At 38.7% G+C, this 27,944-nt stretch overlaps 4 protein-coding genes and 1 long non-coding RNA gene across 41 annotated transcripts in view; 2 read left to right on the top strand and 3 right to left on the bottom strand.

Annotated features, from left to right (window-relative positions):
• The window catches only part of LOC124304666 (bestrophin-4-like), a 36,692-nt gene extending 16,427 nt beyond the window's left edge, over positions 1-20,265 (top strand). Inside the window, exons 1-14 of one of the 19 annotated variants that reach the window (XM_046763389.1) lie at positions 3,603-3,619; positions 3,803-3,916; positions 11,797-12,004; positions 12,154-12,342; positions 12,500-13,264; positions 16,031-16,589; positions 16,704-16,838; positions 16,932-17,098; positions 17,417-17,574; positions 17,848-18,078; positions 18,173-18,253; positions 18,393-18,544; positions 18,703-18,843; positions 18,984-20,265. In XM_046763389.1, the coding sequence (XP_046619345.1) occupies positions 16,411-16,589; positions 16,704-16,838; positions 16,932-17,098; positions 17,417-17,574; positions 17,848-18,078; positions 18,173-18,253; positions 18,393-18,544; positions 18,703-18,843; positions 18,984-19,962 (2,223 nt within the window). In that variant the 5' untranslated portion in view covers positions 3,603-3,619; positions 3,803-3,916; positions 11,797-12,004; ... (1 more) ...; positions 12,500-13,264; positions 16,031-16,410 and the 3' untranslated portion in view covers positions 19,963-20,265. Of the gene's footprint in view, positions 1-3,599; positions 3,620-3,802; positions 3,917-4,527; positions 4,651-7,299; positions 7,399-11,796; positions 12,005-12,153; positions 12,364-12,488; positions 13,265-15,723; positions 15,795-16,030; positions 16,590-16,701; positions 16,839-16,931; positions 17,099-17,416; positions 17,575-17,847; positions 18,079-18,172; positions 18,254-18,392; positions 18,545-18,702; positions 18,844-18,983 lie in introns of those variants that run through there. The other 18 variants (XM_046763218.1, XM_046763731.1, XM_046763805.1 and 15 more) reach the window with 18 other exon arrangements.
• On the bottom strand, positions 850-7,613 carry LOC124305976 (putative glycerol kinase 5). 12 transcript variants are annotated; one of them, XM_046766440.1, is made up of 14 exons: positions 7,366-7,613; positions 6,971-7,063; positions 6,762-6,893; positions 4,934-5,027; positions 4,735-4,834; positions 4,468-4,627; positions 3,789-3,903; positions 3,406-3,599; positions 3,027-3,153; positions 2,849-2,953; positions 2,524-2,618; positions 2,196-2,359; positions 1,914-2,047; positions 850-1,718 (listed from the first exon to the last, which is right to left on the bottom strand). In XM_046766440.1, the coding sequence occupies exons 3-14, from the start codon at positions 6,873-6,875 to the stop codon at positions 1,576-1,578; spliced, it is 1,545 nt and encodes a 514-aa protein (XP_046622396.1). In that variant the 5' UTR covers positions 6,876-6,893; positions 6,971-7,063; positions 7,366-7,613; the 3' UTR covers positions 850-1,575. The 12 variants fall into 12 exon arrangements, with proteins under 12 accessions (XP_046622396.1, XP_046622133.1, XP_046622213.1 ...); XM_046766177.1 differs by lacking the exon at positions 7,366-7,613 and adding an exon at positions 7,227-7,363; XM_046766257.1 differs by lacking the exon at positions 6,971-7,063.
• Positions 7,744-10,729, bottom strand: LOC124306436 (RNA polymerase II-associated protein 3). Of its 2 annotated transcripts, none has more exons than XM_046767194.1 (9): positions 10,566-10,729; positions 10,159-10,307; positions 9,919-10,047; positions 9,570-9,811; positions 9,228-9,438; positions 8,902-9,117; positions 8,546-8,788; positions 8,268-8,460; positions 7,744-8,199 (listed from the first exon to the last, which is right to left on the bottom strand). In XM_046767194.1, the coding sequence occupies exons 2-9, from the start codon at positions 10,300-10,302 to the stop codon at positions 8,111-8,113; spliced, it is 1,467 nt and encodes a 488-aa protein (XP_046623150.1). In that variant the 5' UTR covers positions 10,303-10,307; positions 10,566-10,729; the 3' UTR covers positions 7,744-8,110. The 2 variants fall into 2 exon arrangements, with proteins under 2 accessions (XP_046623150.1, XP_046623236.1); XM_046767280.1 differs by having other exon boundaries at positions 10,570-10,729.
• On the bottom strand, positions 17,027-18,805 carry LOC124307178 (uncharacterized). The gene is made up of 3 exons (XR_006908761.1): positions 18,664-18,805; positions 17,716-18,559; positions 17,027-17,149 (listed from the first exon to the last, which is right to left on the bottom strand). It is a non-coding gene; the product is annotated as an uncharacterized LOC124307178 (long non-coding RNA).
• A 1,775-nt stretch (positions 20,266-22,040) lies between the features above and the next one.
• On the top strand, positions 22,041-27,401 carry LOC124306537 (sphingomyelin synthase-related protein 1-like). 7 transcript variants are annotated; one of them, XM_046767535.1, is made up of 6 exons: positions 22,041-22,230; positions 23,956-24,337; positions 25,003-25,334; positions 25,452-25,601; positions 25,677-25,831; positions 25,918-27,401. In XM_046767535.1, the coding sequence occupies exons 2-6, from the start codon at positions 24,035-24,037 to the stop codon at positions 26,343-26,345; spliced, it is 1,368 nt and encodes a 455-aa protein (XP_046623491.1). In that variant the 5' UTR covers positions 22,041-22,230; positions 23,956-24,034; the 3' UTR covers positions 26,346-27,401. The 7 variants fall into 7 exon arrangements, with proteins under 7 accessions (XP_046623491.1, XP_046623756.1, XP_046623406.1 ...); XM_046767800.1 differs by lacking the exon at positions 22,041-22,230 and adding an exon at positions 22,465-22,484; XM_046767450.1 differs by lacking the exon at positions 22,041-22,230 and adding an exon at positions 22,496-22,948.
• Positions 27,402-27,944: the final 543 nt, after the last annotated feature.

Raw genomic sequence — 27,944 nt, 5'->3', positions numbered from 1 at the left:
TATCGGTGAAATGATTAATTGATATTCACAAATTATTAAATTAAAATATCACTACATTCTTTTATCAGCGACACAAGAATATGTGAAGAGGCATTATTAACGAAATTGATATTAAGAAGTATTCGAGTATCAGCCACTGCAGGTTACTCGACTCGTAATTTTTGATTTGTGTTCATTTGTGCGTAAGAATTTTCGAAAATTTTTACGAAAAACATAACTTTCCCCAAAACGTTCCATGCCTGATAGACAAACGACTTATATTGCTCCAAAGCATACGCGTATACATATGTCCATGTGAAATAATTTTATTCCTTTCGCTTTCCTTAAGAATATATTGACCACAACGAAAATGCCTGTTTATGTAACAACGAAGCAGATTGTCATGCATTGACATTGCATGCAGACATTGGCCCCGCGAAAAATTGAACCAATAAACAAAATCCAGTAATCGATAAAAAAAGAAAACCTACATCAATATTGAATGGGGTACGCTGAATAATCGCAAGGAGCTAGAACACCACTTTCATAACTGATATCTGATAAACTGCCTCCAAAGAAATTGTTGACAGATTCGACTAAGGTTAAGTAGAATAATTGAAAGCCTTGATATAGGACACGAACCCGAAGATTAAGTAGAATAATTAAAAGCCTTGATATAGGACAAGAACCCGAATCTATTCAGCCTTTTGCTTCTACTGCAAGTCACTCAGCTGGTTCGGGAACAAACATGGATTAGTGAACTATCACACAAAATCAACGAAAATTTAGAAACGCTATTCATCCGTCAATAAAACCTATAATAGTTAAGCGAGATGTGTTTTTCGGAGGGCCATTCAGAGATCAGACGTATATGGTTATAAAATATAACGATTTATTCATTTGTTATACGTAAAAAATATCTGTACATGTATGATATCAGTTTTCAGAAGAACAAAAAACAATAACATGTATATCTATCATATACCTACGTATGTGCATACATGATACACGTATATCATCATATGCATAATTCTTTCGTTTCCAAATTAGTTATACTTTTGAAAAAGGCACTGTACAAAATGAGCGCTGCCAACTGGGTTTGCAAGATTAAATGCATGGCGTGTGTAAAAATCGATTTATGTTCCAGACTTTTAGTTAAGGTTTTTTATTGCAACGATTTTCATATGAGCTATTCAAAAGCTAATCGGTCATTCTAATATATAAATATTTAATTTAAGGTCAACTGGATTGGTTAGCGCAGAACGACATAGACTTATATGCAAAAAATATAAACCTCATGATTACTACGTGCCGATTCTTAATTACTATATAATATGTACAAAGAGCTGCTTGCGCCGAACACAATTCGATACAAATATTTAGTTCTCGCATATTTTTGAACAGCTTCAATCATAGTTATAAATACATCTGATCGTCGTTCACAGGCAGAAACAACATTTTAGTACGTACATTTACTCTCTACTTTTAGATTTTTCGCTGTAAAACATTTTTGCCAGGTTCAGTTGCAGATGCGATAGAAGGTCACGCTTTGATGAGGAACGATATGAAAACTTTATCTAATTTTTTTTATTAGTATCAATACCAATCCTTGAACCGTTCAACTGCTTTCTGCCATAGTTCTACTATCGCTTGATAATCCTGTTGCCTTTCGCGTTTTGGACTGAACACTTTCTCCACTTCACGAAGTTGAAGTAATTCTTCTCTGCTATTCCACACACCTACGCATACACAAGTGAATTAGAAGCTTATGTCGCGCACAGTTCTATGTAACACGTATCAGATGTTGCTTGAACCCCAATTTATAAAAATTTGGAACGGTCATGCGCTCGCATTTTTGACGTTCATTACGTAGAATCGCAACCCACAGTAACGGTGTTTGATGATTGTGCTATTTTAACAGAGGAACGACTTACCAAAGGATAACCCAGCCAAAAATGCAACCCCTAAAATAGACATTTCGCTGCTTATGGCGCGTTCGACTTGCAAACCAGTCACGTCAGCAAGTAGCTGCATCATGAAATCGTTTTTCGAGACGCCACCGTCAACTCTGAGGATTCAAAATTATCACAAGTTATTTCGTGTTTATGCAATATACCGTATAGATTCAAAATATAATGCTTTTTGCAAAAATCTTGGTCAACATAATCCAAATTGACTTTGTGCCATGTAATTATGGCGTGGTTTATTATACGCACCTTATCCTGTGATATGTAAATTCTGTTTCCTGCTGGAGAGACTCGTATATCAGAAGTATCCTGAATACAATACTTTCCAGGATCGAGCGAACTAGATGCGCCTTGCGAGACGTAGGCTTCACTGCGAGGAAACCCGCGGCCGCTGTGTGATCATTGATCGGTGCCTGTCGATGCAGGAAATAGATTATTCATTTATTAAGTATTTCAATTAGAACAGGTATAATCTACGTCAGCAACAACAGTAATTAGTGAATTGCCATTGTCGACGTACGAATTGCAACGATGCTTGTATTATAACGCGGATGTGAAATAAAAATTTAGGACTCACTTGCAATCCGCTAAACGCGGGGATAAAATAAACTCCATCGGAGTCTTTGACGGATTTTGCTAGATCAGACGTTTCCTCAGGCTCGTTAATTATTCCTGTAAATTTCAAGATTGTACGACAATTCGTATACAAGTATACTGTCCTCTTATAAAGTTTGATCAGATTGACTGTCTCAGAAGACATGTAACGCACATTTTCTCAATTCTTTTACGCAATCAAGTCGCATAATTACATCTGCAATTAATGCACCTATCGGAAAATTGGATGCAAATATTGAAACAGACAGTGAGTTATCGATGCATTTAAATGGTTAATCTTCACCCACCAATGGACTTGGCCCATTCGATAAGGGAACCCGTGTCGTTCGATGCACCTTCGACCACGTAGATCGTTTCTGCTCCTAATCGCCAGCCCACGAGCGGATAGAGTCCTGCATAAATTTGAATAGTTGTAAGTATCGACGTTAAAATAGGAACGGGAAAAACGTGGCATAAAGTTTTCACCAGTCAAAGAGGCGTGAGGATTAGTGCCTGTGTTAACATTCACGAAGGTCCCCGTTCCCAAGGTGATCTTCAAATCCCCTGGCTGAAAACTGGTCGATCCAAACAAGGAAGCTGCTTGATCTGCCATCTGCGAAACGTGAATTGAAAATTACTATCAAATGAATTTATTAAAACTTATCTAGATATACCCATAAGAAAAATATGCCGCTGACCGCATGTTTCAAATTACACGAATTAAAACAAAATCAGAAAGTGATGATTGATCACGTGTCAAATCATTTACAATGAGATTGAAAGCGTTTCTCATACTCTGTAACGAAGTGCAGCTATTCAAACGCCTTATCCAAAAACAGTGTTATTTCCTCGAAGATATACTTACCGAGCAACGAATTGGTATTTCAGCCCCGAACAAATTCTTTGGGACGTTACCGAAATTCCCAGCGGTGTCGACTACCTCGGGGAACATGTGTCGGGGCAGTTTGAACATCTTTATAGCCCAGCCTGCCCATTGCATCGTAAAAGGATCGAAGAGTCCGGTGGCGGAAGCGCTGGATGCGTCGGTTATATGTTTACCTGAATTATATTTTACATTCGTGAGTAGTGAGCTCGAAAATGAACTATTTTATTTGTTTTGCAATTTGAGTCGCAGTGGGGTAGAATTATTCTACGCTCCAAGGAGATCGAATCAGATCTTGACAATACGTTCATGTAGCGATTCAGGATTACTGATATATTGGTAATAACGATTATAAGTATGCCAACCTGTAAATTTGTAGAGAAGCCAGCAATCTACTCCTCCGAACACCGCTTTGCCTCCCATCGCAGCTTCCTTCAGACCAGGCACATTGTGTAACGCCCAAGTCAACCGCAACGTCGTCTAACAATGAAAGGTAATTATAGGTATATCATGAAATACATTTATGAATATAGTATCCCAAACTCAGCTTAAAATTGTTTCGGAAATGCTGATGTAGTTAACGTCGTGTGCCGATCAGAGATTCCACTTTTATAAAATAAATACATTGTATAAAACTGTCGTTGGCGGGATTAACGAGAATTTATATTCCACACAGAGAATAGGTATGATTTCAATGTCAAATTTATATTTATATTCATTGGAATTTTAATCAAAGCAAGCGGACGTGACATTTTCACGTATCGTTGACGTCGAGAATAACCTTGCGTTAAAAAAACTTAATATTAATTCGCCAAATATTGTTCGGCACTAGTATTCAAATTTACGTATCTGAGTATTAGATTATACAAGTTTCTTGAAATCTGCTGAGTAATTTTATGCGGATCATTTTAATTTAATTAACGTGAGATCTTTGTAAGTACGCTTCGTTACGTGAGTCGATAATACTGAAAAAATCGAGATTGGTATAACGTACTTACTCATATATCCCGTCTATCCGAGCGTACTAATATTGTATATATGTACCTGAGTATTCATCAGCTTCAATACGCTGCCAGCTAGGAAACGTTTACTCCCAGAAATCATGTAGAGAAAATGTGCACCGGAACGCAACCCCTTCATTGTTAAAGAAGAGTTCCAATCCTTCACCATTTGGTCTGCTCGCAAGTCCTTCCAGGTGATGAAACTGCATCGGATTTTTAATAACAGGTAAATTCGGTACAGTAGGAATTTTATTCGAGAACAAGGCCAGTTTGTAAAAGAATTATAAAAATTTTGAAGATCACAACGTACTTGTGATAATGTTTCCCTGTCTCGCGATTCCATGTTGTGAAGCTGCCTCGTTGTGTCGATATACCAATGCAGGTGATCTGATTAGCTTCCAAGTTTGCATCTGTAGTGAAAAAATTTTATTGGTATAATAAATGTTCCGCCAAGTGTTTCATTTTAAAGTCTGTTCAAACGATCGACAATAAAAAAATAAAAAAAACACCTTGCAAAGCATCTTTCATCACTCGAATTATAGTCTCCCATAATCGGTCCGGGTCGATTTCTACATATCCGGGTTTCGGATATATTATTTCCACCTGAAAAAAGTTTTACGATTAAGTTTAATGCAGCGGTACTTTGCATAATTATCTAAATGTAATTTCGAAATCCGAAAACTTGTCGTAACCATAACAGCTCAACATTCTTACATCCTACTTTCTCATGTAAACAAAGTGTTCTTAAAGTTCCGACAAGTATTTGACTGATATCTAATCGTAGATTCCTATAATATTAAAGCACGTTACTGAGAACATTTGTCTGAATTATAGATTTGCGCTGAATAATCAAGTATGGATATAATGATTAAACATAGCTTCCATCGAGTTAGGCGCGCTGTACAAAAGTATTCGTACAAACAGCGTGTTCGCAGCTTCAGCCACTACGCTTTAATGTCAAGCACGTTGATTGTGAGACCGTTACTGTAAAATATATCTAACAGTACTACATGGATCTCGCGCCCACATCGCTACTAATAAAAGCGTCTGTGCCAGTCATACATTCATCCGTCTTTCTACCGTGGTATATGATTACATCACGCTGACAATGAGTGCAAGGTTTGATAACGGCAGTCCATTCATCCACGTTATATTATTCCGGATTGTTTTCTGTGTTGTTTTGTTTATTTATTTCAATTCAGACGTGCAGCTTTGATGGTTACAAGAAATTAATTTTTTCTTCAAACAGATACAATTATTGCGGACTAGCGAGAATCGGCCAAAAGTTGCAATGGTCAAAAGCAGTTTATTTACTTTACAGTCACCATCTATTGACACTCTAATATATTCTGAATAGAAGCCTCCAAGTTTTATTGCAGTATATAAAGTTGAAGTTGTAATATGAACCGTGTGTATGTATACTTAATCAGTTTCGCAGCAAAGTCAACAGAAATGTTGGACACAAGGTGCTTTGAATTTAGTTCTCTACAACGATCAAGTAAATGTGTGTTATTCTTGTGGGACATAGATTCTCAGTAACGACGCTCATTCTTCTCAGCTTACGCTGACAAAGGAGTTACAAAAAATTCAGTAAACACTGAATAAGGTGCAGAAATATTTGCAGAACTATTCTGATCCACCTGTGTTGCATACTAAAATCTGGCAGCTTATACATTTGTATATAATTTCAGTATTATATAATCTATTACTGTAATTATTATATATACCGTCTTATCGCGAACCGACGCTTAAAACAGATTGTTTATATTCAGGCAATTTTTGGTTTGAATAAATATATACCGCTCCAGTTCTGGCGTACAAAAAGAGGCTATTTTGTCGATGCGGTTAATTAAAATACAGCAGTAGTGAATTCCGTCGCAATAATCACGAAACAATGGTATTCGAAAGTACGAATAAGTCTTTTTTGCAACTGAAATGCGCGTTGTGTATAATTGCGATATACGTGTAACGAATTTCACCTTTAGAGTGATGTTATTGCTTATTTCCGTAGCAAATTTGTCGATTTTTACACCGAAAAATGTAACAGAATAAATTGAAAGGAACTTTAGCATTTATTATACGCACTGTTATGAATTATGGATAATGAAAATTATTATTTAGGTCACTGTTCTGATATCAGGCACAGATATTGCCAGATCTAGATAATTGATGGATCTCTGTGTAGATGTAATAATTTATCACCCAAGATTCGAGTGCTGCACTTACGTAACTATATAAACAATTAGACATATCGCGATCCTGCACAGAAATGTGAAGCTAATTCCGTGTTGGGTTTAATACTTTTAATTCATCTAGATGTATTGTAATAGATCAAACCTTTTCCGATGCAGCACCAATGGTTCTCACATTCTTGTCTATGATGTGACATCGAACAGTTGTCGTCCCAACGTCGAGCGCTGCGACGTATTTTAACGTTGTCGAACTTGCCATTTGGCTCGAGACATCTATCTGGAAAAGAAAAATTGATGAAATTGTCAATGCTTTTCAAAAGAACCTCCATCCGTAGAACATTGAGCGTTTAGTACCAATTCCGCTCGCCAGGTCCTCGGTTCGTGAACAAAACTTTTCGTCCCATGTGCCGTGTGATCGAAGATTTACAGCGCACCGCGTTCTCACAGCTTTAGTGCAGACCATAGTGTAAGAATATACTTTATGCTCTAAACGAAGATGCGGAGTAGCAAAGTCACGTGACAAGCCCCCCACGTGACGTCATGACAATGATAGTTAAATGTAAATGACGTTGTGTGCGGACGAAGCGGATGTGGATGCGCAAGAACACACCTTACATACTTATACCATGGTGAAGACGACACGAGGATCGGACTACTTTATAATGCAGGATTGGGATTTACAGCTGACTGTCGAAGCTGCCGAATCATACGTATGTCAAATGCGCCAAGTCTACAGGGCGCTGACTTACCGACGTCCGTGTTCGATACGCAGAATATGCCGAGTAAGTATTTTGTATCGTTATAAATAATTATCTCGTCCACCGCGATCAGCTCGGTTCGACTAATCCTGCATCTCAAGTCGGGCTTCAACAGCTCGACAATCTCTGTTGCGGTTTATTACGGCCGCGTAGAAACGATGCAGAGTCCCTCGCACACGCCGAATCCTGCGCATGTGCCACGCGTAGCGCGTTACCCACGATTGTTTGAAACTTGACTTGCGTTGGGCTTATTTATAGACGACTGGCCCAGCATGATCTGCGGCAAAAACGAGCTCATTCCGGTCAATCCGGTTTTCTTGTTTTTAATACGTCGATGTAAAAGGAAAAACAAAGCAACATAAATTTTTTCTTCGAAACGGTCACTTTTATTTACCAAAAGAAACATTATGATGTATAATGCTGAATTGCCAAAAAAAAAGTCAGATATTGGAAGATGTGTACAATCAGATTCGTTATCAACAGCTATTAGGCTAAAGAGTAAGATCTTGAGTCGGAAAATTAACATCCTTTTTTATTTTGTTAGGAACGGATAATGAATCAATTCTCACAAGATCTTGGAATATGATAACTCAAAATGTAAAGATTTACAAACACAAGTGTCGACTTCTTTTTTCTTAAATTTATGTGAAATTTTCATCTACAATAGCTATTTTACTGGCGATTCAACACCTCATAAACTAGCTGCTGTGCCAAATCAAGCATACCGTGGTTTTCTTTAAACTTCATACTTCTTTTGTAGAGATGCAAGTTCATCCTGCGATTTATGTTCAGACACTTCACAGTATTTGAAAATCGTTTTCAAAGCTGTAAAAGATTATTATATATAGAGTACAATCATTTCCGTAATGTTTAGCTGCTTACAAACATCTTACCATTTTTATCAGCAGTAGACATGAACATAGTAAGAGCACCGAATCGCTTTACTTGTGCAAGGTCTTCGAGATATCGAAATAATGGCTTTTTTCTGTTTATAAATTCAGTCGACAAAATTGTTAATATCTCACTGAATGTATCCGGTTCCATAGAGTCTTTAAATAACTTGTGTATTGTATCTACAGGCATTTGCTGAAATAATATAAAAAATAAGTAACAATGTGTCGAATTGATCATTCGGACTGCTAAATCTTGTAGAATTATCGTCAAACGTTACCTCCAAGTACAGGAAGCGAAATTCCGGGTCCTTATTTTTTTTCCAATTCATGAAAAATTGTACCGTAGTTCTTGGCACAGGTGGTAATTCAACGTGCTCGAGATTTGTTGGTCTAACTTTATCGTGCTCAACTTCTTGCACTGGAATTACTTCACTTATCAGTGGTTCTATTTTCTTGACGGTACCTTCTATATTGCTGTTCCTGGATTCTGTTTCTCTAACTTCTATTCTTCGTAGCGGTTTCTGAAAATTTTAAGTTGACAATTTCTCGTTTCATTTAATTTAGTAGATATTTATTGGGAATCACGAGTATCGACAAATCAAATGGCTTTGTTGTTACTTGTCCCAGCACCTACTTTAGATCTCTGGTGAGGAGGTTTCATGACCGGTTGTATAATAGCGACATCTTCTCCTTCTCCCAATGACCAACAGGGAATTGTTGGTTTTGGAACTACTGAAGATGTGGCCTCTATATTCTGAGGCTTTTTAACAGGACCACCACATAGTTTTTCCCCAATTTTCTTTTCAATTGGTGTATCATCAGTAAGATCAGATTGTGATACAAGTAAGGGCTAAAAATATAAGATTTTTATCCGGACTGTTTCACATTTTACGAATTTCCAATACACCCATAGACAATTGCAAATCAAAACGTTAAATTTTCGGTCATTTTTCACCTCACCTTTGAGCTTTCGATTTTTTTTTTCACTAATGTCAGCATTTTGCTGGCATCCTTGTTTGACGGATCCAGTTTCAACACTTTTTCTAAATCCTCCATTGCCTCTTTATATTGCTTCAGTTCTTTTCTCGCAGTGGCTCGTCGATGATAGGCTTTTACGTAAAGTTCATCGAGTTGAATAGCTGCTGTGCAGTCAGCTTCTGCCGAATATAAACTAGTAGAAAACAAATTTTTCTTGTTATCGAAGATATCAAATGCCAGCTTATTATGCTACTCGAATAAATCGTCCACAACTGAAAATCGCGAGCAATCCAGAGTTTTGCACTTTGAGCACAGAGAACTCACTTGTCCATCTTGAGATGGCAGAGTGCTCGATTAGCGTAGAACACAGCATCGTAGGGAAATACTTTAATTGCTTCATCGTAAGACTGAACCGCTTGGCTCCACTGTTGTTTTTTGACAAAAACGTTCCCTTTCTCTTTATGAGCTACTGCTTGATTGTGATTTTTTTCAAGTTCTTCTTTGGACAATTCCTCGTCTGATGATTCGTGTTCTTCCTGCCTATCCAATTCTTCACAGGCTTTGTCCTGGAACGTCAGCAAATTCAAGGTAAAAGAGCTCAAAATTAATCTAAAGACAATGCGAAGCTAGTGCTTTGATTAAAAATTTTCAACTCTAAACTTGTGACATTTACCACATCAAATTTATCCCACGAAGTGTAATCTGACGACTTGATCCGTTTCCTATTTGCCTCATTCTCTGTTGTCTTTGGCTTAACTTGTTTGGCAGCGCTCTTTTTACGGCTTCTGATTGGCGGAAGTACCTTTCAGCCAAAATAGCAAGCACGGTTGAATTAAAAAACTAATTGATTCCTCCTTAACTCAAACGACATAACCTTGTAATAATAATGAAATAGTAATTCAGGAAAATATACCCGATCCCCCGATGCATGCAAAAGCTCAGAGTCTTTACGCTTCATTTGTTCTTCCCAGTTTTTCATGTCGTAAAATTCACTCTGCAGATCGGAGGAATTGTCACGGACCTGCTTTTGCAGCAGTATCGACCTGTCCACCTCCATTATAACTGAAATATAACAGATTTCAGAATTGGAGATTCATGTACGTGTTGAGTCTCCAAAATTGTTCTTTATATTTTGTTCCGTTTTTGCTCAGGTCCCTAAATTTTGTTTCTATATTTATTTGTTAGAACTGATTCTCTATTTACATATCGTGAAAATAACTCTCAACTATTTGAATAAATGTTGATTCCGAGTAAATAACATATAGGCAAAACAACAATTTATGGGTTATGATTTGATAGTTTTTATGGAATTTTACTGACGCGCCTGAGTAGGAGATTAATATCGCGTGAATTTTGATGAAAGGGTTGCGTGTCACGCTTGTTTAACTGCTCAGTTGCTGAATTTCTTTCAAATCCCGAATCCCAAAATATCTAAGTTTTCGGTTTTTTGTCTTTTGAACCGACTGAACTGACTCAGCGGACTCAGCTGTGGATATCATGGAGTTATAGAGTCTATGGTCGTAAGACCGTGGAGGCGACTCGACTCAACCATTGATCAAAGATTTAAAGATGGCATGCAAAGTCCGATTCGTTTGGCGGGTAATTTGAAAAATTGCGATTTAGTGCTTCGCGTTCGCCGTATGAAGCGCTATTTAAACTTTGAATAATTAAACATGACATTGATAGAAGAAAGAAAGAGGAGACCCGGTAGTTTCTTTATCATCGGGAGCTGTTTAACACGCAATCCCCTAAGTCACAAATTTTAATTAACTGTTTTCAGTCAACGAACACGATCACCAAACTCCGAAGGAAGACAATACGAATAGAGGCGCGTACGAGATTGACGATATATTATGTAATTGTCCTCGAATTAAAAATATACCTTATTGCATACTCTGTTGCATCACTTGCAACTTACGGAGGGTAGTAAGAATGCGCTAATGAATAAATCGACTAATGATATCGGGTCATTGTCTAATTAGATAATTGTTGGTGAACTTTAGAAGCCTAACGTATACATATGACTGAAAAATGTAGTTACGACTTGCTATTACATTCCGCCTTGCTGTGTATAATTTCTTCGTCGTTTTTCTTTATACAAACAACAAAGCGTACATTTATGCAATTCATCCATGACCGGAACAAGATGTATTTGAGCGAAATGCTATGGATGACCATTGAAATCGGACTAAGGTCACTCGTATCGTGGCGGACCAAGTTGCAAGGAATTGGGTCGAATTTAATTTATGGGAAGGAAAGTCTTTATCGCTGGCAGTTTTATTATTCAATAAAGCAACACTGCCGCGATATTCGCTCTATCGTATACTTACGAACTATTTAAATTATAATTTTGCGGAGTACATTTTGAATAAAAGCGTTACTTGGGAAATTCTGCAGATTTTTATTTTGGGTTTTTTTTTGGGCATTTATGTGGCAGCATTCACATTTGTGAATAGAAATATACAATGTCATACATAGAGATAAATGAGAAGGTTTACGATACGTTTATAGACTTTAAAAAAGTTTTAAGTATACTAATTGTCACTATCAGTTTTCAGAGTCAATGGTGCAGGAGATATTTGTAACATCTGCAGTACAATATAACAGAGACCTGTGTTTCAATCTTACACAAGAAAATGGAATGCTTTTATATTGGTTACTGACCAATTGTACGTCCTTATTTCATATTATCTCCTCTCACATGCGACTAACGATAAGATTGTTTATTACCTCACGAGGAATGTCACGTTTACCGAAAGGTAAGATAACATGCGTACAAATTATTTATGCGAAAAAATAAATTACCCATAAGTTGGTAGTAAGAATAAATTTTTCAACTGTTTTAGAAGTTGACGATTTCATTTTTATGCTTCATAACTACTAACTTGTTCAATCTCTTTAATTGAAGATAAAAAATCGATGGTCTTGCAAAACATTAACCATGGCATGTATGAGGGAAAGTAGCTGATATTAATCTCCGCAGGCCAGACAATATTTCGCTATTGTACCACATCTGCTTGGATAATACAGCGTCATGTTAGGAAAAATGGCTTCGATAGAGTTCATCTAATGTCAAGAAATTGAAAAAGAAGGGGAGGTAATTTTCGAACCACTCTAGGTAGTCTTATTAAAAAATAAACAAATTTATTTTGCTTCCGTCTGTCCTTTGGCCGGGTCATTTTTGGCCACACTACACGTTATTCACTATTTCCAAATACCTCTGCTGAAAATATTTGAGTGCAGTATTTTTCCAGGTAAACGATACAGTGCAGATTATCCAGATTTCCTCAAGGATGAAGGGAACTGGACAACGTCGCAGCCTGTGTCAAGCATTACCGAGTATGCAGGCATTGAGCTTGACATTCGACCCTTTTAGATTTTGGGAAACTGCCATCGAATCAAGATCGACTAGCCTCAATGTTAATTATTGCCACGATGCACAGACGAGTGGCTGCCGGCCAGTTTTGTGATGCCAGTTCGCAGCAGTAAGCGAGTAACGCCCGATGGAAACACACCTGTGTGCTTTGCGGGTCTGCATTGTAAAAACAATTTTCGAAATTGTACCCTAACACTCCGTGGTGGATATAGTGATAAAAACTTGTTAGTTCTAAACCAGTGACATTTTATTTCCCAATAATTTGTCTGGTGAATTTATCTGTTTCGACATACTAAACAGCGCACATCTTGCGTTGCGAATGAAAATTCTTCAATTTTTGGATGTGCCTTCAAGCTCCTTTGTACCACAAACATGAAAAAATCAACCAAATTAAAACACTGTGCTCGTGATTAACAACGGCTAATCGGTGTTTGCTCTGATTCGCACACTTAACAAACAAAAAAATAAAAACAAAAGAAAAGCACGCTACAAGTGGATGCAGTCGAGATGTAAAGCATGAGCGCTCTTATAGATTACTCTTCGTAATTTCTAGAAATTAGTTGGCGAATCTTTGGGACCATTCCAATGCCGCGGAACGACCCGCTACAATGACAGAGTGAAGTAGACCCGACATTTTTCGAAGGTAATTCAACGGCCGTTTTAATCATACGATACGTAAGATACGTAAGATACGCCCGAGATCGTCTAACGCTATATACTTTAGAAGCACCGCGCAAAAAGGAATAACAAAAATAAAATTCGCCAACAGGAGACCGAAAATAGGCCAACGGTAGACGGTTTTATAAGTTTTTTGAAGGGCATGTCACCTGCTCCGTTGCTCTCCGTATACCTATAAACAATCTCACGATGTTCATCGAGGTTATTACTGGGGCTTGTTTGTTCCTTGAAAAAAGAACATGAAATATTTGCTGAAATAATTGCTTCATATTGTTACAATCGCTCGTCTAATTAATCCGCGTTGATAAACGTAAACATGATACACTGCAAATTATCCGATCCATGCAGGTCCTTGATGATCTTATCGAAACCTTGTGACCATACTGTTTGATCAAGTGGTTTCATCGTTTTGGGAACTATGCTTCGAGGTATAAAATACCAAAAATTGCAAACGTGCATTTTATCATTTTATTTCTGATCACTTACCGTTAAGGAACGTTTAAGAATGCTCGTAAACACTCTCGTTCTACCTTGATACTCGACTGCACAGCACTCTGTGGCTGAAAATTCTTCTCCGCGGCGGTTGCGGAATAGCGCATAACCGGTGCACCTACTTATGCCGCCTTCAACGTGTCGTGTGAGATGAAATCAGTTTGTCGTCAACTTGTACGAGTTAACAATTTTCCAAAAAGCTTTCCGCTGACGTTCGCCAAGAAACGAATGGAGGGAACTAACTCAACTATCTGTCTTCTATAGATCGAGTGTTAGCAAGTGTTACACTGTCCGAAGCCGATGGTTTTCTCCATCGAAATTCCTTTAAACTCGTTACGAAACGATGAAAACAAAATTGGGAATCCATCGTGATTTATTAATTTCCATAAATTCGTTTCAGACGCATGATTCTGATCGTATTAGAGTTATCTTCCGCTAGGTACGTGACGTGTTCGTCACGCGGTGCCATGAATTTAATGCTCTGCATGCGGTTAATCACGGTGCAAGCATTCCAAGCCGATATTGCCTGTGTAGTCATATTTATCCAGGAATGTTTACAAACCCGGCATTCTCGGTGGCTCTAAAAGAAGCAAATATTTATATAAGAGTGAAAAAATGCATAACAATATCCTGTTAACACATTCTTCACTGGGTCAATCACTCGGTGCAATGACCAAAGAGGGTAAGTCAACGCTCCGAGCATTTTTCGCGGCATGTCATTACTCTTATTATTATTATTATTTTATTTCTATTCTCGTATTCAGATTTTGGACTCTACGGTTTTGCTCGAAGAAATATACCTATATTAAAATACGAACAGTCGCTATACCGAATTGACGGAGGTCAAGTCGTAATATCTCTTCGACTTCAAACTAAATGAAACATTATAATTTTATGATTTTTTGACGAGCCAGTAATAGTTAATTTTTCATCTTTTTGCTCGTTTGCTCCATGCCTGATCAAAGTTAGAACTTAATGAACAGTTTCGATGTTCTGCGGCGATCAAACGGCGCAAGAATCATTCGCCTGTATTGGAGAAAAGGTAGCGCGATATCATTATCTCATGATTGAAACGAGCAAGCCGGGTAAACGCGATTGGACAGCCCCGGAAATCTAATATAAAACTATTTTCTCAGGCGAAATCATTTTTGGACACAGCTATATTTACCGCCGGGCTGCATACTGGCGCGATTCCCACGCTGCGAGGCTCTACGGCGTGTCTCAAAGAGAACAGAATGACCTCCACTCTCATAAGCCACACGATTGATCGACTTGGTCAACAAAGGCGGGAAGCATCCGAATTATATTTTCAGTCTTTAACCGCGTACGATTCAAGTCACCCGCCATAAATGTCAAGCGCCTATACTTTGAGTGTTTGATCTGGTGCTCTCTGTTTCAGCTGTAGATACTTGAAAAAATTGGAGTTAGCTGTAATGATGCGAAATTCGCGTTTTCATAGATCACCCTATGGCATCGCGTCATTTCCAACGTGGTTTGGTTATTACATAAACAGAACGACGATTAGTTATTGAATTTACAACACGATCGTAATCCGGCTTCGCATGCACGATTCATAACGCCAATCGTTTTGCTTTTATGGATTCAGTGCATGTCGTACGACTTTTTAATGATCCGTTTTCGTGTTTATTTTGTAATAACACATGAGGTTGACCGGAAACTGCAGGGAAACGACTAGGATCGTTTACAAAATACATGATTGGCGAACGATCTTATTAACAACGTCGTTATATCGCGAATCCGTCCTCATCACAACTTTCTGCAGCTAGTTGCAGATCATTTCTTTCATCTCTACTTTAGGCATCGGTTCAACATGCATACCTCCCCAAATTTGAGTAGCAATTTATCACGCAGTAGGAATGAACACGTTTGATAAATCGGATACAGCAATAAATGTTGCGAAAATAACTACAGACGGCAATGTGCATCTTGAATGGAAATGAACGTGGATTCTTCCCCGACCCAAACGCACCTACTGTCCTGATGTATGTACTACAATCCTTCAGCGGTTATTTCCGGCAAACATTGCTGCTGCAGTATGAGCGGTATTTTAAAAGCGAAAATATTCAGAGTACATGACACGCCCGGTTTTTTCCCTTGAGTTTGTCAAGGATGGCCTAGCGCTTTTCCAAGAGCAAGTTCGTCGTACCTCGCAAGCTCTTGGTATTGTCTTGCCCTCTCCCCCTGGGACATTCCCATTAAATCGTTGTGAATTTTTCAGGGTCATATATTAGTTTTATCGTGTGCCTATACCATCACGATTTCAAAAGCGATGTGTTCTGAAAAAAGGTCGCAGATTGAAACCGCAAGAGAAACAATGTAAATTGCTGTTAGCATGTAAAATGAGGCCTCGAATATTCAGGGCGCAAAAATCTGCACATCGACGTGACTGCGAATGGTTTGTGATGATGTGGAAAAGACGCGGCGATTATACGGGGCGATCCATTGCTTCGATTACATATTTGTCAGCCATCCCCTAATCCAGTGAGTTATGTTCATCCTGGGACGTGCGAAATGAGCCGAAGCGTTACGAAAAAGATGTTCAAGGTTGCGAGGACAAAGACAGTCTGAAACGGGGTAGCAAGTGAAGGGTATTGCATAATGACGGTCTCGTATCAATATGAAGTTGCAAGCTCAACTAGCGGGGGTTTCACCAGGCTGCTGCTTATGTGGCGTGGATCACTGTACAAACTGATCTACAGGGAACTTCTACTCTTCCTGGTACTCTTCGCCATTCTTTCAACCCTTTACCGCAACGTATTTACCGCCACCCAAAAAAGGTTCGTTTATAGTACTTTTCCAGTGTCACAAATTTCTTTCACCTCTAAGGAGGTTCACAGCGGAGTTGTTAAGATTCGATAGATGAACACGTATCTAAAACTATTTCTTTTCAGAGATTTTGAACAAATCGTGGTATACTGTGACACTTTCATCAGCTTGATTCCTCTGAGTTTTGTGCTCGGATTTTACGTATCGTACGTCGCTGGTCGGTGGTGGGAACAATACATGGCCATACCTTGGCCTGATAAGTGAGTTTAAGAGAATAAGCGTGATCAAGTTTTACAATCCGATTTGTATTGCTCCGCATAGCATGCATTAAAGCCATATTCATCACGTTTAAGAGTGATGCATTCCGTGGCGCTTTATGTGACTGGTAATGACGAGTATGGACGTGTACTGAGGAGGTCCTTAATGCGGTACCTAAATCTCTCCTTGATTCTGGTCCTCCGTTCAATCAGCTCAGCTGTTAAAAGGCGTTTTCCAACCCTCGACCACGTCGTCGATTCAGGTGAGAAAAATTCAAGCATGTTGCGAAAGCCGATTCACAGTCGTCTGGCACCTGTTGGTAAGAATTCGACTTTACGAGATATCTGAGAGTACAAGCTGAGTCACTGAGGAAAAAGTATAGTTGGACCGTCTATTGGCTACGTCTACATTCTTCAATGAACTATATGTCCCGCCGTCGTCTGAACTATGAATAGGAACGAACCAACTATACTTTTGTGCTATTTTCTATCATTGTCCATGCAAAACGGCTCATCTTTGAAGTGGCTTTGATTCGAATTTGTTGCGAATTTATTCAGCCGCGGTCGTGTTTGCTCAACAGGTTTTATGACTGCTTTGGAACTAGAACTGTTCCAATCCGTACCCAGTGTGGAGTTCAACACTTACTGGATACCATGCACGTGGTTTATCAATTTACTAAAGGAAGCACGTCATAGCCAACGGTTGACGGATTCGCAGGGGCTGAAGATAATAATGGAGGTTCGTAGCAAACCTTCTCGTTGGGCAATAATCAATTAATATGAAGCGAGTTTTGGTTCAACAAGTTAATCATGGATAAAACAGTGCAGATGTAAATCTGATAAACCTAATACTAAAAAGCATTCCAAATTTAATAATTACACCGAGACTAGTAGACCATTGTGATTGAGTAAAAGCCATATATATTTTTCGATCGAATTTAAAGTCCCCGCTTGCACATTCAAGTAGATTCACAAAGCGTAGATCTTACATCCGGTTTTTTTATCGACACAGGAATTTAACGAATTTCGGTCCAAATGCGGTCTTCTATGGAGCTACGACTGGGTGTCGATTCCATTGGTGTACACCCAAGTCGTTACTTTGGCGACGTACAGCTTCTTCGCAATTGCTCTCGTTGGTCGTCAGTACATAGAAGGAGCTAAAAAGCCGTTCCAAATGCAAGTCGACATCTACCTGCCACTTTTCACGATTTTGCAGTTCTTCTTCTTCATGGGATTGCTCAAGGTACTTCACAGCTTTTTGACCAATATCAGACCGAATTCAAATACTTTCTGCCGTACAGTAAGCTGCAGATCAGTTGAGCTACGATTTTTTACAGGTTGCCGAGCAACTGATCAATCCTTTCGGAGATGATGATGAGGACTTTGAGTTGAACTGGCTGATCGACAGGCATACAAAGGTAACTGACGGGTAGTCAAACAAAGTATTGCAATTGGACACTGATCTACACAATTTGTAAATCTCGATATTTCAAACATACGTCGAAAGTTGGACATTTTGCCAGAGTGATAAATTAGCAAACGATTACTTTTTCGCAGGTTTCCTATTTGGGTGTTGATACTTTGATGATGAGATGTCCACCGCTGGTTAAAGATATTTACTTCGACACCGAGGACTTGACGCTTCCGTACACTGAAGCATCGGTTCCTTATAAGAAGAAAACGTACCGTGGAAGTGTTGCCAATATGACGTAAGTCCCCCACTTCTATTGTGAATTATTCATCAACAATTAAGCAAAAATTATGGCACTCTGTTGGACATTGTCGACTTTCACACTTAGGCTCTTTAGAGTTCGATAGACTTTCTTACCTTCAAATTTTACAATATTTAAACCATGCGCGTATCTAGGGTACCGGAAGAAAAACAAACCATGTTTTTACCCGACATTTCCGAAGAACTTGAAGAGACCGGAGCGACGTTACCAACGCCGCGTGCGTCATCAGCGAGCCTAGCTACTCATGCGACTGATAGTCCACTCAATAACAGGCGGTAAGGTTTAAGCTGATTAGAAACAGTTATGCAGTTTCCATACCTAAGCTTAAATAAGAACGTCGAATACAAAGAGAGAAATAAGGCAAATTGAATATCTGGAGTCATGATCGTTAGTAAATTAATTTCGTTTGTTTCAGCCAGATCAGCGAGTCCCCTCCAGCTACTCCGCGATTACCTCGAAACCTTTCTGAAACCATTATCCAGTTTGGTGAGGCTTCGATCGAATCGGAAAGAGAACACCGAACGATAGCAGACGCTGTGAAAAAGCTCGCGTCAAAGTCCCTCTACAACGTTACGCCTCAGGCGGCGAAAAAATCGTTTTTTGGCACTGGAAAGGTCACGGCGAATCTCCAGCCGTGGCCAAGCGCCACGAACATTGCGCGGTACAACGCACAAAATGCCGGAGACATGCAGCTTTCCGCAATGCCCGTGCCTGCGACAGAGACCATAGACGTTAATTATACTCCACAGAGAAAAAGTTCTCTCAAGGTGAAGCAGTGCCCCCATTATAACGGGGGCGAGCAATCTGTGCCCGTTGAACAAGTTCGGAACGCCGTGCAATGCGGTGTGCAGGGCATTGTTAACACGGCGTTTTCCCAAGAGCGATTGTCGCCTAGTAGCTACAAGAAGAGGGAGGAAAATAGTACCAACTGCAGTTGGGATAGTGCTCATGATGAGAACCGTTTGGAAACGTGTCAAAAACATTCGTGCGTACGTCGCAAAAACTTTTGCCAACACAACACGCGCTCGCGGCCTCCTTTGCGAACGCATAACTCTCCCAAGTATCTTGTTCGACGGCACAAGTCGATGGGGAGCGGTAAGAAAAAGGGTGTTCGGTGGAAATCTGTCGTTGACGATACAGGTGAGCCGACCAATCGGAGGAAAACCATCGGCAGCGTTCCAACTGCTCAGATAATCATTGCCCAGACAGCTGCAAGCACGCCGAATCTCTGTGCTTTAAACGAAAATTATAACTCCTGCCAGCGGAGAAACAGGGATTCGGACACCTCGAGTGCTGATTGCTCCTTGGAGTGTCCTTCAGGCGATGATAATCAGGCCCACAAAACTCAGTGCAAAACGTCGTCGGACAAAATTTTTCATATATCCGAAAACTAGTCGGGTAATTTTGGTTTCCAGGCTATCTGTATAAGTAAATGTGCAACGTTCTGATGTCTTCCAAATGTAAAACGGTACACGATAGCAGGACTAATTAGTTGATAGGGAGTAAAATGTATAGGTATAAAAGACAATCGATTACACTCTGCAATTTTATGAAGAATTTATACGAATGTATGGAAAATCAAAGGGGTGAAATTGACTCTGTTTTTCAATAGTATACTTAATATTATAGATTTGCAAGAATGTATCTTATATGCAGAATGTGAGAGTAAAATATAATAAGGGATATTTTTACAGTGATCTCTTCTATGTCAATGTAACATGTATCACATTTTGTCTTTGTTAACAGATCGTAACATTTTCAGAAAAAAACAAATTACATAGCGAACTTATACCCATGCAGAAGATAATTAATTGAACTTTGAATTCAATAATGATTACTGCGTGACGCACATACAGATCTAGATACGATATCTAATATTATCCGGCCCCACAAATTCAGAACAGTTACGTGAGTGCATTTGCAAATGCACAAGTAAATCTGTAGCTATCTTGAAGATCGGAGCTTGATCAAGTAATTGAACATTTCATTGAATCTGAGCTATATAATGAAATAAAAAATCATTTCTACTGCCCGATAGTTGAAGTACGCGGCTTATCGCATGTGTAGCCACGGTCACGGCATCTGTCACCCCTGGGTTAGGCAACCGGAGTTACACGTTCAATTTATATTGCCTATCTCAAGGGCAACAAATAGCCGTGACCGTGGCTGTACTTATAATCTACGTGCGCTGTTGTTTTTTTAGGAGCGCAGCAGCCTGGGCCCCATTTTAGTTACATAAATTGAAACATCATTGCAATAGGTATAGAAAAAAAATTCGTATCCCTAAGGCAGAGGAAGTCAACCAATTTCAGGCAATGATACACTCGCAGAATTTTTCCCGTAACGTATATCGCTCACCAGCTTCTACGTGCTCTAGCATAAAATGGGGTGATTATATCTGCACAGTTTATAATCAGGTTATAATTACAAATCCTGTAAGATGCTCGGTCGTTTTTATAACGGGAGGTCGAACAATAGAAACAGTCTGAACTGCGTTCCAAAACAATCGCTTATTTAATTGTGAGGCAAAATCTATAGTATTTTTATTTGTAAATATTTTCATGGTTGAAATGATATTTTTCTCGTCTCGTGACCGGTCTCTGTTTCAAGCCAAGGTTAAGGCCGTTCGGTATATGTCCTTGAAATGCATATCCGCAGTATTTTGAAACACTTGAGTAAGTATTCAAGTCAAGATCATTGTACACCATTTTTTGTACTCCCGTTTGCGATTAACACTACCGGATGTCTATTTAAGCATTTATTTTGATGAGTAAACACAATCGTTTACTACGGTAGAAAGTACAAGTAAATAGTGTCGAATAAATGCTATCTCTGTAATTATCTAGCGATTGATTGCTGCGGTGAGCACACAGGAATTCGATGTGCTTATGAGGTGCTAACTGTCGATGGACACACTAATTACATCGATGCAATGATAACTTTTACTACATAGTTCACGGAATCGGTCATCGTAAATTGAACGATTTGGAATGGATATCATCGTTCAAGAGCTGGCAGGAAAAATAACACAACCAACGCATACGTACAGGTATTATATAATGCCATGTCCGAACAAAGGTATTCTGTACTATATTTTCAGGCGTTATCGTATGTATGTAAAGTACAAAGCTCGGGTTCTCGCGACGAATAGCGTATCAACGCATCAGAATTTTAAATATAATATGCGGTATGAAATGGTAAAAGCTACAAATATATTCTCGTGGCAATTGACACGCACATGTCACGTGCCTTGGATACAGCTCTGCCAATATGCAGTACATAGTAGTAGAATGTGATCTGTAAATAGAATGATACTCTGTACTGTATGTTTTCATCGATATTTCGACATAGATTATAGTTGCTGTTATTGGTGCTGATATTTGTATCGTAAATCTCTTATGCGCATATCCATCACGCCTATGTACGACATAGACATAATAGGATATGCGAAACGGTCATTGCGCGTTTAGGTCAGTTCATATTCGTCATTTGCGACATTCACCTGCTCCAGTGTTAAATCGAGCGTATAATTTGCCGTACAAAGAAATTGCCTGGTACTCCGCTGTGCCGTGTAATTGTTCTTCTTATTATTGTTATTGAAACACCTCAGTTTACTTAGACATCCTCGATTCTACGCCGATCGGGAGTTCGTTTGACGACACGTACGTATACAGGAAATAGACGCAAATCAGCTCTCGCTACAGTAAAACTGGGGAATTTCGAAACGTATGCTTCTTCGTATTTTCGATATTCTTTTTAAGGCAGTGCATAGTTGCGTGGGGCTACAGGCGAATTTGAATTTGACAAAATTTGGTACGTGCGTATAGTTTTTGTCGCTTGAAACTTCGCTTATTCTATTTTTTTTTTTCAGCAACACGTAACTCGAAATTGTTATCAGATTCAACATCGTCGTACGGTAAGATTTTCGCCAACTCAACGGGTTCAATTGAATTTCTGGTCACTCTTTATCTCTCGGTTATCTCTGTACTGTACTACACCAATATACCTTTGAACCGCGGCAGAGTCCATCCGACGCGCTCGTGACGCTGTCTTACCGCTCTTTCTTACCGACCGATGAGTCATCCCTGCGCGTACGGGCAACTCGATCGACTGTCGGAGGGAGGGATCTGGGAAAAACTTCAGTACATACCGTAACATGGCGCGTTCCAATTGACCCGCGTTCGTTCAGCTGGTCAGCTGTGCTACGCAAGAGCTCGCGAGTCGTCAAACAATTCGTAGTGTACTTTATTTTGATTCTCGGTTCAGAATCTTCTCCGTCGCTGATGTTGCGTTCCGCATTATTCCGATTGTTCCTTTTCTACAAGAAGAGACAGCGCATCGTCGAGGTGTAATTCTGGTAATACGCTGATACTTTCCCAGGCACGTATTTAGAATTTGAGTAAAATTTCACCCATGCATCTATGCAACACGCGTCGCTGACAGGCAGGATCAGGCAGTGCAGCGAGTGTTCCGCTCACATGTACTGTTATGTCCTCATTTTCTACACGTACTGTAAACGTTTCTTGTCTTCTGGATATAATTTGGCGCATGCTGATGCACGCGATAAGTGTTATCTAATTTGGCAGACGTATTTCGTGACCTATAACCGTCAATCGTTGAGCCAATTGTTGCTAAATAACAAGTTTTCTTTGTAGCATGTCTGTACGTACGTGCGTATACATGTATTTATTTTTAAAATATCACATGCTCAGCTCTTCATTTTACCCGCACAGCTGATATAATGACTGATAAAAGTCGCAATAGATCTGCAGTTATTTCTCACTTGTTGCACTATTCCTGATGATTCAAATATTGGGAAGCAGTAATTTTTTTTTTTCATCTTCGAAATTCATTACACTGACCTTTGTTGAAACGTTCATGCATATTTCCGCACAACATTAGCTGGACAATTGCAGTTCCTCGGTAATGAGAGAATTGTGACACAGTCATAGTGATAAAATTTTTATGTAGTAATACGTATATACACTCTTTAGTTTTATCTACTATAACTTTTATATACTCGCTGTTCGCTAAACTCAAAATTGGTGGAGGTGACACTCACTTTGGACATTCTATTTCTAGATACGGAACACCTCTAATTGCCCTTTTATTGCAGCCATGAGAAGTGTATTTTAATTTTAACTTCTTAGCTGTCTGACGATGTATTTCTCTATTTGAATGTCAATCGGTATGTCACAGTATTGTAGCTGAGCACTATTCATAATTTATAAACTAGATTCTTAGTGTTCTAACAAAAATTATAAAGTCTCATCACCCCCTACAATGGATTGTTATATTTAATACCAAATATATAATAGACATTCTCGTTATCCATACTAACATGTCTAATGTTACTACTGTATTTACTTAATCCTATCATTTTCCAGAAAACTTTACTTTATTCCAACCGGCAAAACGCACAGTTAGAAAAATATACGATAACCAAATTAATGCATAACCAGAAAAATGGTCACTAAGAGTGTGGCGGAATGGACAACCCAAGATGTTGCAATCTGGTTGGAAGAAAATGGTCATTGCCGATTTAAGGACGCTTTTGAAAATGTACATTCAATAGATGGCAGAGCACTCTTGACCCTAACGGAAGAGGATCTGAAGCCTGAAGTGATGAGTATCAGATGCATTGGAGATATCAAAAGACTGCACATCAGTATTAAACAGTTGCAAAGAGACAACATCACTACTTTGTACGAGTTGGGACAGATCGACTTGTTCCCATCGACCACTTACTATACTCATCAACGCCAAGATGTGAGTAAATGAGCAAGGCTGAAATTTGTGAAGCTACGAATGTATAGATAAAAAATAGTAAGAATTAGAGAGGTTCACTAGTTTTGGTGAGGGTGACAGAGAATACTGGTTCAGGCCCAATCGACCTTTCCCACAGAGCTGCTCTATGGGTCATGGAACCTATCAATTAGCACATTTGCTTACATTTGTGTTGATTACTTATAAACGATTCAGGCGAAGCAAATCAAATTTTTTATTCAACTTCCTGAATATGTTCTCTGTAGTTTCAATAGTTCTGTGTTCAGCTCTATTCTGTTCAACAACTAATTTTCAATTGAAAATGCAATATTTTGCTGCATCTTTCATACGAGCCCATGCATGAAAATTTTATTTTTTCTTTTTACTACGAGTGCATGGTGTAGACAAAAATTTTCAATCCAGGTATATCTACAATCGTGGGGATAGTATTGAAAAAGTCGTGGAATATTTCTTTGCATCTTCATAAAACTAACAAACCTCCTTAAAGTAAAATGACACTGGAAGTCATGTGACAATTTTTCACGCATATATTTCTTACTTATCTTTGAATTCAACTTTCTGAACAAAGTAGATACGGTCAAACATGGTATTATTATTATTATTCAAAATTAGTCAGTATTGGAGTCAATGTTTTACTGATGTTTCAGGTACCCAGCAATGGAGTGGTTAACAATGACGCCTCCATGGAACACGAGTCGTACTCGGCATCCGTGTCTGAAGATGGCCAAGCATCTCATCTACCACCAGAAATTTGGAAAACTTTCATAAGCTTAGGGTACCTCTTCATTGTCACATGGATCACTGCCTTCGTTATGGTCATTGTTCACGATCGAGTACCTGACATGAAAAAATACCCACCATTACCAGACATATTTTTAGATAATGTTCCACACATACCGTGGGCTTTCGATATGTGCGAAGTAACAGGAACGTTACTGTTTGCGATTTGGCTGGTGGTGCTTATCTTTCACAGATATAGGTAATATCGTATATCGAATCACATTCCTCATTATATAAAGTTTATTTCAGATTTTTACCTCAAAACTGTTTGTATTCTGCGAAACCTATTTTAATCTAGACTTGACATTTTCACCAGGTTTATATTACTACGAAGATTCTTTGCCCTGTCCGGGACAGTCTTCCTTTTGAGATGCGTAACCATGCTCATAACTTCTCTGTCTGTACCTGGTGCTCATCTGCAGTGTCAGCCAAGGAAGGGGTCTGATGAAGAATGGTCGGGGTATGCGTACGTATAAGATCTCATTTCGACGTAAGTAAACGTGATTTTCAGTACTGATTATACATTATTGTCTTTTTACAGGACTGCGTATGGTGAACTCTACAACAAGATATCTATGGCGTATGTAATCTGGAGAGGCGCCGGTATGTCCATTCAAGGAGTTCGAACTTGCGGTGATTACATGTTCAGCGGGCATACAGTGGCATTAACTATGTTGAACTTCTTCATAACTGAATGTAAGCTACACCATTCAGTATAGCTAATATCAAATTGCAGTAAGGAATGGAGAGTAACACTATCAACTTAATCTTTTCATTTTCAGATACATCAAGGCAGTTGTACTTCCTGCACACGTTCACGTGGATGCTTAATATGTTTGGAATATTTTTTATTCTGGCAGCGCACGAGCACTACTCTATCGACGTGTTTGTTGCATTTTACATAACTTCTCGACTCTTTTTGTATTATCATACACTGGCTAACAATCAAGCCTTAATGCAACGGGATTCCAATCGAACAAGAATTTGGTTTCCACTGTTCAGCTTCTTCGAGTCGTCGGTTGACGGGATTGTTCCAAACGAGTATGAATCCCCTTCAGAGATCATTTGCAATTTGATATGTGCCGGAAAGGATGCGTTCAATTTCGTTCATTCTCACATCTCGTTTCACAAAGCCCAGCTTTGCAACAACGTTGAGGAAGTTCCGTCGAATGGCAGAGGCGGCGATAGTGGTAAAAAAAAGAAACTTTAACGTTACGTCAATTTTTACAAGGTGTATTATAATATTACGAATTTAAAAAAATCGTTATTCCTTTAGTGAACTTCGCTTTGTACGTATGCATGAATCCATATGTGAGTGAATTGTATGCATATTGCCGTTGTTTCTGTAATCTCAATGAGACGCATTCGATCGATTCGGAGATGTCTCTGTTTATCTATTACTTATTGTGTAAACGGTCAAGTTTCGCACGTATCAGTTTCAACGGCAATATATACGGAACTGATGATCACATTCCCGTTAAATGCTAATCTTTTTACTACGTAGTTAGTATACATTGTATATTCTAGTCCAAAATGAAAATCATGGTGCCGTAAATATCACGTCGACCTAAATTGATGATAAGATATTTTTAGAAATACTCTAATCAGCTTGGCTACAAACTATTTTTATACGTGCAAACTAGAAAAACATGGAGAAAAATGGAAAATAAGATTTGATAGACAGAGGAAAAGGAAATATGCGCCCACGATGCTTATCCGATATATTTTAAAGCAAACACTTCGTGCTTTAACAAACACAATTTTATAATCACATTTGTAGCACCCTAAATATAATATGATAACATTATTATACTATTCGCTCACTATGTCATTATTGAAATGAGAAATCTAGCCTAAATTATTTGTTTATTATGTTGAGACGTAAAGTAAGTCGCACAATTACAATTTACCTTTGCCAAATAATGATACATATATTGCTATTGAGCCAATAGAGCACAAAGATCATTAGTTATACATATTTAGTTGTGTATATATACGTATAGGTTTTCCATTTGCGAAATATATTATTTATAGACTGATTCATTAGCCATTACATCTTGAACAAATTTGCTGTAACATTCTGACTATAAGTTGAAGTTTGAGAAACTGGATAGAATTAGAATAATTGCTATTCGACCGCAGACACGGTCACTAATTCTCGAGTGAATTGAGAAACTATTTTCAATAAGTAATTAAAATTCATAAGGTTAAAGATTTTATACCGGACTTCTAGTTTATAGCGTCAATAAAACAAGTGTTTTTCAAACAAACAAACCAATTCTCTCTCCTCAGCTACCGCAATTATTTTGAAAATTTGTTTAAAGCATGAATAATTTAAATTGGCACAAGTACAAGCTGTTGAAGGTCAACAAGAAGAATGGAACGTTAACTGAGAACGTGTATGACTCTTTGTCATTAGGTAGACCCATGATTGGAAAATCTTGACTAGTGAGATAGTTGAAAAATTGAAAAATCTGTCCACATTAAGTTTTCTTGTAATCTAGTACTGACTCATCCGGGATCGACTTAAAGTCGATGCAGTCTGGCACTTCCTTGGGAGTCTGGATCTCATATGAGTTCAGCGATTCTACAACAAGAGAGTTACCATGCACCTGCATTAGAAATGAATATTTTTCACGAGATAAGGTTGGGCTTTGCTCCAGTATTAGTCATTGCTTAGGCCAACGCATACTAAAGATGGACACGCAATATTCGGTGTGTCCGCTTTGTTGAATAGCAGTGTGCGTGTAACCTCAGCTAACGGTTATTGTGAATCTGTAACGCTTTTGTCGAAATATTTGCAAAACGT

The sequence above is a fragment of the Neodiprion virginianus genome, chromosome 1 (genome assembly GCF_021901495.1).
Source record: "Neodiprion virginianus isolate iyNeoVirg1 chromosome 1, iyNeoVirg1.1, whole genome shotgun sequence".
Taxonomy (NCBI): domain Eukaryota; kingdom Metazoa; phylum Arthropoda; class Insecta; order Hymenoptera; family Diprionidae; genus Neodiprion; species Neodiprion virginianus.
This window is presented reverse-complemented; position numbering and strand designations above follow the sequence as displayed.